Source organism: Carassius carassius, unplaced genomic scaffold (genome assembly GCF_963082965.1).
Source record: "Carassius carassius unplaced genomic scaffold, fCarCar2.1 SCAFFOLD_77, whole genome shotgun sequence".
NCBI classification, from domain to species: domain Eukaryota; kingdom Metazoa; phylum Chordata; class Actinopteri; order Cypriniformes; family Cyprinidae; genus Carassius; species Carassius carassius.
This window is the reverse complement of record NW_026775206.1, coordinates 214,701-224,700: the sequence shown is the minus strand read 5'-3', so window position 1 is coordinate 224,700 and position 10,000 is coordinate 214,701. Positions and strand designations below refer to the sequence as shown.

The window sequence follows — 10,000 nt, the reverse complement described above, 5'->3', positions numbered from 1 at the left end:
TCACACGAATGTCTCGGCTGATCTCTGGGATACAGCTAACGGCTAACAATAGCACATTAACATTCAAATAAAGCTGTGTTCTACCACGATGCACTGAGATGCTGCAAGTGAATAAAAAATATTATTTTTTTGTGTGTGTAATAATCAAATTCATATTTTTGTGTAAACAGTAAGGAATTAACTGTGAATGTCAGAATCTGTCACAATAAACGCACACTGACATTGAAGGGATATTCACCCAAAATTTTTTATTTCTCCATAATTTAATTGCCCTTAAGGCATCCCAGGTGTATATGACTTTCTTCTTTCAGACAAATCCAAGCGGATTTATATTAGAAATTGTCCTGGCTCTTCCAAGCTTTGTAATGGCAGTGAATGGGTGTTATTTTTCAACAGCCCAAAAGAAAACCAATAAAGCACACCCATCCATAATAAGAATACAAATATCCATATTTAAAACTTTATAAACCGTAATCTCTACTTCTTAGCGCTCACAATAGAGCGGCGTTCGGAGGATGCTGGCGGCGTATCCTAACTCCGGTTCTGATCTCACGAGAACCAATGTTTATTTACAGGAGCGAAGGAAGCAGAGTTTCCTTACTTTAGCAAAGGAAAACCAGCCTCCTCTTGGCTTATATCGAATACAACATTTTTCTTTACTAATCCATGTTTTGTTCTTCTAATTGGTGACCAGTGTTTTGTTTTGCTCTCTCCTCTGTGCTTCTGCGTTCGTCACTAATCACCGGAGTTACACTTCGCCGTGTGAACTTGTGACAGTTAGAGGAATGCATCGATTCACTAAGGCCTTTACTCGCCCCGCAGAGCAGTGTTTATCATGGATGGATGCACTGTATTGCACTTCTTTTGGACTGTTGAATAATAACAGCCATTCACTGCCATTATAAAGCTTGGAAGGGCCAGGACAATTATTCATTCCGACTGGATTCGTCTGAGAGAAGAAAGTCATATACACCTGGGATGCCTTGAGAGGGAGTAAATTATCCCTTTAAGTGTGATTAAATGCTGTTATCATGCTACACACATGTATTAATATACTAAATAACACACCTAATGCTGGTTTCTAGTGCTGCACAAACACCGAGTAAATATAAACGTCTGCAGGAAGTGCTGATGAACAGGAAGTGTTTTTGGCTGATAATATGATGTGGTTTAATCTGGTGGCAGCTCTAAGGCCTGGGTCACTCGACGTAATGAGTGTGAACGGACGAGCTCGACACACACAGCGCCACATAGTGCACTCGCTCGGTCTCCACATTCACCGCTGCACACAGACACTTGTGACGACGGAAACTGTGACGTACCGGTCTTTGGAGGACTAGCAGGAGCTTGTGTGTCTGCAGACGCCTGTGAAGAGAAGAGACAGACGTTAAAGCTCTCGCTCTCAGTCGCTTCAGTAGAAACAGACTGGTCTCACCTCGTCTGAACACGCTTCGGTCGCCGGCGGCTTCACATCTGCGGGGTCTGAATGAACATGAGAGAAACGTTACAGGAAGTTCGGACAGACAAGAGAATGAGCGGCTCTCTGACGACACACTATCACCTCACTAATGAAACAGACGAGTTTAATGACTGAGCCCTTAACCTTCCATCAGTGATCAATGCTCTTCAAACGTACAAAATCCATACACACACACACACACACACACACACACACAGGCTACGGAGATTCACCATTAACACAGATGCATTAAAACAACCAGGCATGCTGGGAAACATAGAAACCCTTTATCTATGTACTTATTGAAAAGCATTCGGTCAAAACTACTTTTTGTCATCTATATTTCAAAACGATCACTTCAGTCACTACGAGACATAACAGAGTGTGTGAGTGTGTGTGTGTGTGTGTGTTTGAGTGTGTGAGTGTGTGTGCATGTGTGTGAGTGTGTGTGCGTGTGTGAGTGTGTGTGTGTGTGTGTCACGAAACTTATGTTTACCAAGAGCAACCAGACGAAACTAACACACAATGAAACCAAAGTAAATGGTCTGGATTGTGTGCGCTGTGCTTCTGTCTCAGAGCCTCTGCTGCCCTCGTGTGGCTGCACACAGTAAAGACGCACCTGTGGCCAACAGGAAGGACTCAGCGGTTCGCTCAGGAACAGGCGGGGGCAAATCTTCACTGACGTCACAGTCTGGGGCAAAAAGAGCACCATTAACAACCAGAGCTCTCTCTCTCTCTCTCTCTCTCTCACACACACACACACACACACCGCTGAACGCAGCATCAACACCTGACACGAGCCCGCCAGCCCTGACCCCCGATCATCACACGACCATCATTCCTTTAGCCCCACAAACCTACTGAGTGCCCTAGCATTAGCACATTAGCACAGCCCAGAGGCAGAAAACAAGCTGCATTTGATCAGGTGACCTAAAGATCCCAGGAGCATCTCTGGACACACACACACACACACACACGGCCAGATCAGCTGAGAGAACTTAAAGGGACTGGAAGAAGAACGGGAAAAGGTACTTCTTTTCCAAGAGTACCGTGGATTACACAGTCCTCCACTTCCTAAAGACCGAACTCAAAGCGACACAGAGTCTGTCACAGCGATGCTTAAATCGCTCACTTCCTGTTCGCATGTGTCAATCATTTTTGATCAAATGAGAGTCGAGCGACTCGAAGGAAAGGAGAGCTGGGAAAGAAAGCAGACGGAGAAGCGGTGTGTGTGTGTGTGTGTGAGTACGTACTCGAGGTGTGTGTGTGTGTGTGTGTGTGTGAGTACGTACTCGAGGTGTGTGTGTGTGTGTGTGTGTGTGAGTAAGTACTCGAGGTGTGTCTGTGTGTGTGTGAGTACGTACTCGAGGTGTGTGTGTGTGTACAGTCGTGGCCAAAAGTTTTGAGAATTACATAAATATTAGTTTTCAAAAAGTTTGCTGCTAAACTGCTTTTAGATCTTTGTTTCAGTTGTTTCTGTGATGTACTGAAATATAATTACAAGCACTTCATACGTTTCAAAGGCTTTTATCGACAATTACATGACATTTATGCAAAGAGTCAGTATTTGCAGTGTTCTTTTTCAGGACCTCTGCAATTCGACTGGGCATGCTCTCAATCAACTTCTGGGCCAAATCCTGACTGATAGCAACCCATTCTTTCATAATCACTTCTTGGAGTTTGTCAGAATTAGTGGGTTTTTGTTTGTCCACCCGCCTCTTGAGGATTGACCACAAGTTCTCAATGGGATTAAGATCTGGGGAGTTTCCAGGCCATGGACCCAAAATTTCAACATTCTGGTCCCCGCGTCACTTAGTTATCACTTTTGCCTTATGGCACGGTGCTCCATCGTGCTGGAAAATGCATTGTTCTTCACCAAACTGTTGTTGGATTGTTGGAAGAAGTTGCTGTTGGAGGGTGTTTTGGTACCATTCTTTATTCATGGCTGTGTTTTTGGGCAGAATTGTGAGTGAGCCCACTCCCTTGGATGAGAAGCAACCCCACACATGAATGGTGTCAGGATGCTTTACTGTTGGCATGACACAGGACTGATGGTAGCGCTCAACTTTTCTTCTCCGGACAAGCCTTTTTCCAGATGCCCCAAACAATCGGAAATGGGCTTCATCGGAGAATATGACTTTGCCCCAGTCCTCAGCAGTCCATTCACTATACTTTCTGCAGAAGATCAATCTGTCCCTGATGTTTTTTTTGGAGAGAAGTGGCTTCTTTGCTGCCCTTCTTGACACCAGGCCATCTTCCAGAAGTCTTGTCCTCACTGTGCGTGCAGATGCGCTCACACCTGCCTGCTGCCATTCCTGAGCAAGCTCTACACTGGTGGCACTCCGATCCCGCAGCTGAATCCTCTTTAGGAGACCATCCTGCCGCTTGCTGGACTTTCTTGGATGCCCTGAAGCCTTCTCTACAAGAATTGAACCTCTTTCCTTGAAGTTCTTGATGATCCTATAAATTGTTGATTTAGGTGCAATCTTAGTAGCACAATATCCTTGCCTGTGAAGCCATTTTTATGCAACGCAATGATGGCTGCACGCGTTTCTTTGCAGGTCACCATGGTTAACAATGGAAGAACAATGATTTCAAGCATCACCCTCCTTTTAACATGTCAAGTCTGCCATTCTAACCCAATCAGCCTGACATAATGATCTCCAGCCTTGTGCTCGTCAACATTCTCACCTGAGTTAACAAGACGATTACTGAAATGATCTCAGCAGCTCCTTTAATGACAGCAATCAAATGCAGTGGAAAGGTTTTTTTGGGATAAAGTTAATTTTCATGGCAAAGAAGGACTATGCAATTCATCTGATCACTCTTCATAACATTCTGGAGTATATGCAAATTGCTATTATAAAAACTTAAGCAGCAACTTTTCCAGTTTCCAATATTTATGTAATTCTCAAAACTTTTGGCCACGACTGTACGTTCTGTGATTATGAGCAGCATACTCTGATGATTACACGGATCATGCTTATCAGAGTGTGAATGATGTGTGTGTGTGTGTGTGTGCGTGGTGCACGTACTCGAGGTGTGTGTGTGTGGTGCACGTACTCGAGGTGTGTGTGTGTGTGCGTGGTGCACGTACTCGAGGTGTGTGTGTGTGGTGCACGTACTCGAGGTGTGTTTGTGTGTGTGGTGCACGTACTCGAGGTGTGTGTGTGTGGTGCACGTACTCGAGGTGTGTGTGTGTGTGTGGTGCACGTACTCGAGGTGTGTGTGTGTGTGTGGTGCACGTACTCGAGGTGTGTGTGTGTGTGTGGTGCACGTACTCGAGGTGTGTGTGTGTGTGTGTGGTGCACGTACTCGAGGTGTGTGTGTGTGTGTGGTGCACGTACTCGAGGTGTGTGTGTGTGTGTGTGTGGTGCACGTACTCGAGGTGTGTTTGTGTGTGTGGTGCACGTACTCGAGGTGTGTGTGTGTGTGTGGTGCACGTACTCGAGGTGTGTTTGTGTGTGTGGTGCACGTACTCGAGGTGTGTGTGTGTGTGTGGTGCACGTACTCGAGGTGTGTGTGTGTGTGTGGTGCACGTACTCGAGGTGTGTGTGTGTGTGTGTGGTGTACGTACTCGAGGTGTGTGTGTGTGTGTGTGTGGTGTACGTACTCGAGGTGTGTGTGTGTGTGTGTGTGTGTGTGTGTGTGGTGCACGTACTCGAGGTGTGTGTGTGTGTGTGGTGTACGTACTCGAGGTGTGTGTGTGTGTGTGTGTGGTGCACGTACTCGAGGTGTGTGTGTGTGTGTGGTGCACGTACTCGAGGTGTGTGTGTGTGTGTGGTGTACGTACTCGAGGTGTGTGTGTGTGTGTGTGTGTGTGGTGCACGTACTCGAGGTGTGTGTGGGCGGTCTCTGGTGGGTGACGGGTGTCGCTGTGACTCTGGGGGGGGTGTGGTCTCTCTGCTGTGCTGCTGGAGCTGTGCTGCTGCTCGTGGAGAGTGTGTCGGGGGGGTCAGAGTGCAGTGGGTTGGTGAAGCTCAGTGGCGTCCGGCCGGGCTCACACTGACTCTCGGGTCGCAGAGGCTCGTCACACTCCTCACACACACAGCTGGTGTTGGAGAGCGTGAAGGCGTGTGATCGCTGCGGAGCGCTGTTCCCCTCGAAGCTGCGAGGACCCTCCTGCAGCGGCACTTTCCTGATCTCGATGGCCAGCGTGTGCTCCAGCCGGCGCTCCGGACCGTCCTGCCCCGGCTTGCTGTAGTTCTCGTTGAGGTCAGGGTTCTGGTCCGACGCTAGCACGTGCAGGATGGGTTTGGGATGGTAGCGGTCGTTGTCCTGCCGTGCGTTTGTGACCGTAGGGAAGGCCGAGGGTGGAGACGGCGTGAGGATGGGCGGAACGGGCCGTGGCTCTGGAGGCTGCAGAATCTCCTCCTTCACGTCGCCCTCGGCCTGATTACTGAGACACAAGAGACATGAGCTGACCCTCCACAGACTCATTCAGGACACCAGTTCATGTGGAAACACAGCAGATGACAAGAAATACACACGTGTCCCTGCAGCACAGAAGCAGTCATCAGTAGCACAGACGTATATATGGAGCAATAGACAATACACTGTATGAGTCACAATTATACATTTCTTTTTTATGACACAAATCATTAGGATATTAAGTAAAGATCATGTTCCATGAAGATATTTTGTAAATTATCATAAATATATCAAAACTTAATTTTTAATTAGTAATATATGCATTGCTATGAACTTCTTTTGGACAACTTCTCAATATTAATATTTTTGGCACCCTCAGATTACAGATCTCAGACATCAACGCAGAGCTTGTTTATTCAGATGATGTATAAATCTCAATTTCCAAAAAATGGACCCTAATGACTGGTAATACTCCAAATCTACACATGTGACCTGTGCTGGAGAATGAGTGTGAATGCGCATGGGCTAATTTTGAGATGTATTCAAAATAAAATTAAAAACAAAAAGTGAAAAATGTAGAATTTAGTCAAAGTTTAGGTTTTCACAAGAATTAGTTCATCTAGCTATCCCAATGCTCCCAGTAGTTATTAAACATCTAAAATGATCTTTATTTGTATGTTTTCTGAGAGTACCATCTTTTCTCCGCTCACTTCTCGCGCTTCTTCCAAAGATCACAATAACTACACACAGAATTACAGTATTTCAGTATTCATGCAAACATAATCAGTTATGTCTCAAGTGTATATGAAGTGAAGTGAAGTGAAGTGACACTCGGCCAAGTATGGTGACCCATACTCAGAATTTGTGCTCTGCATTTAACCCATCCGAAATGCACACACAGAGCAGTGAACACACACACACACACACACACACCCGGAGCAGTGGGCAGCCATTTATGCTGCGGCGCCCGGGGAGCAGTTGGGGGTTCGATGCCTTGCTCAAGGGCACCTCAGTCGTGGTATTGAAGGTGGAGAGAGAACTGTACATGCACTCCCCCCACCCACAATTCCTGCCGGCCCAGGACTCGAACCCACAACCTTTCGATTGGGAGTCCGACTCTCTAACCACCAGGCCACGACTTCCCCCGGAAGTCGTGGCAACTCTTGGGGAAAAACCTCTGATGTGTAACATGATATATTAGATCTGTGTGATACAGCAGGGTTAGTACTATGGAAGCACATGGGTAGCGATATTCAATATGCAATGCAATATGTAAAATGACAATGCATTTCTGTATTTACATTTACATTTTCCAATACATTTTTGCAACGTTTGGTGCAAATTGAAAATTAAATTACATAATTTTAATTTGCCATTTCATACACCAGTTTTAATATGTAAAATGAAAACTAATTTTAACGCTTTATAAGTTGCAAAATTAAAATGAAAATGTATTACAGAAATGATTAGATATGTATAACATGTTCAAGCAAAAACTGTGGCAAAATGATCATTTAAATGCTATTTTTCTTAAATGCATTAACACTCACAGTCAAGACACTTACGATTGCATTTTCATTCAGTGTCCCGCAATGAATGTAGCAAAATTAAATGTGCACATTGAAAATGCATTCCGGGCCGATCACGTCTCCGCCCCCCCGCGCCACGTCAATCACTGCATGAACAAGGCGGGGCTTGCAGAAGGTCTGAGACTCAAATCTCAAGAAGAGGATTCAAGTGAGAGAACATGGACAAGACAGTTGGTCCGTGTACGTTTTGATCATTTCGGTTTATGGCTTCAATATTTCATTCGCACTTGTGGGCGGAGCTGAAACGCTGCTTTCATCTGATTGGTTGAATCGCTCCAGCTTCAGCTCGGTCTTTTCATTCTTTCAGACAGAATAAGAGTCAGTGCGAGTGAAGCACTGTAATGTCTGAAACTAAACTCACTGTTAATTAGCATAATATCTGAATCAGATGTAGTTGGGCACATAATTCGTGCTGCTGCGACCTGCAAAATTATTTCTAGGTTGTAGTATTGTATGAATATTGTCCCACTGATAAATACAGTGCAAATAGTTCTGTCTCCTTGGATAACAGTGAAGTGGAAATAAAAATCAATAATAGACTGAACAGTTCCATGTCTGTAACATTTACCACTCTCACCTTTTAACTCATAAGGCACTAGGTATGTGTGTGTGACATTAATAAATAATTGTAAAAATTAATATAGTTACATTTCTAAATAAAAATAGTAAAATTAGCTCTATGCTGCTCAGTGCTCCTGTAGCCTACCCCAGAGCGCCCTCTCGCGGCTGGAGACGGTAATGTTTTCTCTTGGTTCTGAATAAATGCGACTTATATATGTTTTTTTCCTCGTCATGACGTATTTTTGGACTGATGCAACTTATACCGAAAAATACGGGTAACATTATTATTATTAATTATTATGAGAGTAACTGACACAGACTAGAACTTAAATGTTTCACCAAATTCAGCTCAGATCTCAGATCAGCTCAGGGGCGGACACGTGATCGGCTCGGAATGCATTTTCAATGTGCACATTTAATTTTGCTACATTCATTGCGGGACACTGAATGAAAATGCAATCGTAAGTGTCTTGACTGTGAGTGTTAATGCATTTAAGAAAAATAGCATTTAAATGATCATTTTGCCACAGTTTTTGCTTGAACATGTTCTACATATCTAATCATTTCTGTAATACATTTTCATTTTAATTTTGCAACTTATAAAGCGTTAAAACTAGTATTCATTTTACATATTAAAACTGGTGTATGAAATGGCAAATTTAAATTATGTAATTTAATTTTCAATTTGCACCAAACGTTGCACAAATGTATTGGAAAATGTAAATGTAAATACAGAAATGCATTGTCATTTTGCATATTACATTGCATATTGAATATCGCTACCCATGTGCTTCCATATAGTACAGGCCGCTCAATGTTAATCTAATCTGCTCTTGATTGAACTGCTTTTGTAGTTTTAATAATCATTTTATTAGTAATGAACACACTAAAGGAGTTTTTACATTTGATCATTTGTTTATCTTATTTGAAAGTTTTTGTTTAGATGTAAAATGAAAAAGTTAATGCAATATTTGTTTGTTTGTCCATTAAAAAAACTGCACTAAAAGATGCTTTGGAACCTTTAGAAAACTTGAACTTGATTTTCCTCAGAATTGACTATCGACTTCAAACAGGTGTAGCATTTTTTGTCCGATTTCAATAAATAATACTTCATTTTGAAGGTCTTTTAATGGAGAATTTTGAACATTTGCTCATTGTGAATCATTTTGCCAGCACCAGTCACATATACGCTCTAAATTCCACAATAAATAAAATTGCAATGATTAATATGTACACTGTGAAATAATTCTCTCTCTACATTTCTTCATTGGGTGATGAGGCTCTGGAGGCGTGTCCCGAGGGGGCGGAGTCTCACCTGCGGATGCGGGGCGGTTTAGGAGGGGGCGTGTCCCATCTCTCCTCATCTGAATTCTGACCAGGCTTTTCTGGGCTGCCCTCTTCCTGCAGTTTGTGTGTGTGTGTGTGTGTGTGTCGGAACAAGGACAAACCAAACACATGAGTGTAAAACACTAGAACTTCTACATTGCAAACAGAGAAATAAAAAGACAGAAAATAGAAAAGAACAGAATGAAGATATTACAGCCTCAAACTGACACTTACAGCCCTGTGTGTGTGTGTGTGTGTGTGTGTGTGTGTGTGAGTGTGTGTGTGTGTGTGTGTGTGCGCACAGTCAGACCACATTGTGTCTCTATATCTGGCTTTTCAAACAGGAAGTAAAGCATGATTGTTTCTATTGTTCATTGTTTAAATGATCTCAACTGCCATTCCTGTCTTTCTAGAAGAGATCTAACCCAGGCAGCTCATTTTGTGTGTGTGTGTGTGTGTGTGTGTGTGGTCTTACCGTCCCGTCTGGGAGCTCAGAGTTAGTCGCACTCTCCAAAAGCATCAGCTGTTTCTGGAAGAGCTGTGCGATCGCTCGATGAACTAACTCGTACTGCTCCTGACACACAGAAAGACACAGGAGGCTAGTGAATCAATCCTGCGCTGGTTTGATACGTGTGTGTTATTCAGCTTCAGTGTGTATAGTGTGTGTTTTGTGAAGTTTACTTTGGTCTGAACT

General features: G+C 43.8%; 1 protein-coding gene across 1 annotated transcript in view; it reads right to left on the bottom strand.

Moving 5' to 3' along the window:
• LOC132139440 (tyrosine-protein phosphatase non-receptor type 12-like) overlaps positions 1-10,000 on the bottom strand; it is a 36,633-nt gene that overhangs the window by 809 nt on the left and 25,824 nt on the right. The window contains exons 10-16 of the mRNA XM_059547794.1: positions 9,988-10,000; positions 9,782-9,880; positions 9,296-9,381; positions 5,293-5,858; positions 2,079-2,150; positions 1,436-1,482; positions 1,281-1,365 (exon numbers count right to left, since the gene is read on the bottom strand). The exon at positions 9,988-10,000 is cut by the window's right edge and continues 65 nt beyond it. Coding sequence (XP_059403777.1) covers positions 1,281-1,365; positions 1,436-1,482; positions 2,079-2,150; positions 5,293-5,858; positions 9,296-9,381; positions 9,782-9,880; positions 9,988-10,000 — 968 coding nt within the window. The remainder of the gene's footprint in view (positions 1-1,280; positions 1,366-1,435; positions 1,483-2,078; positions 2,151-5,292; positions 5,859-9,295; positions 9,382-9,781; positions 9,881-9,987) is intronic.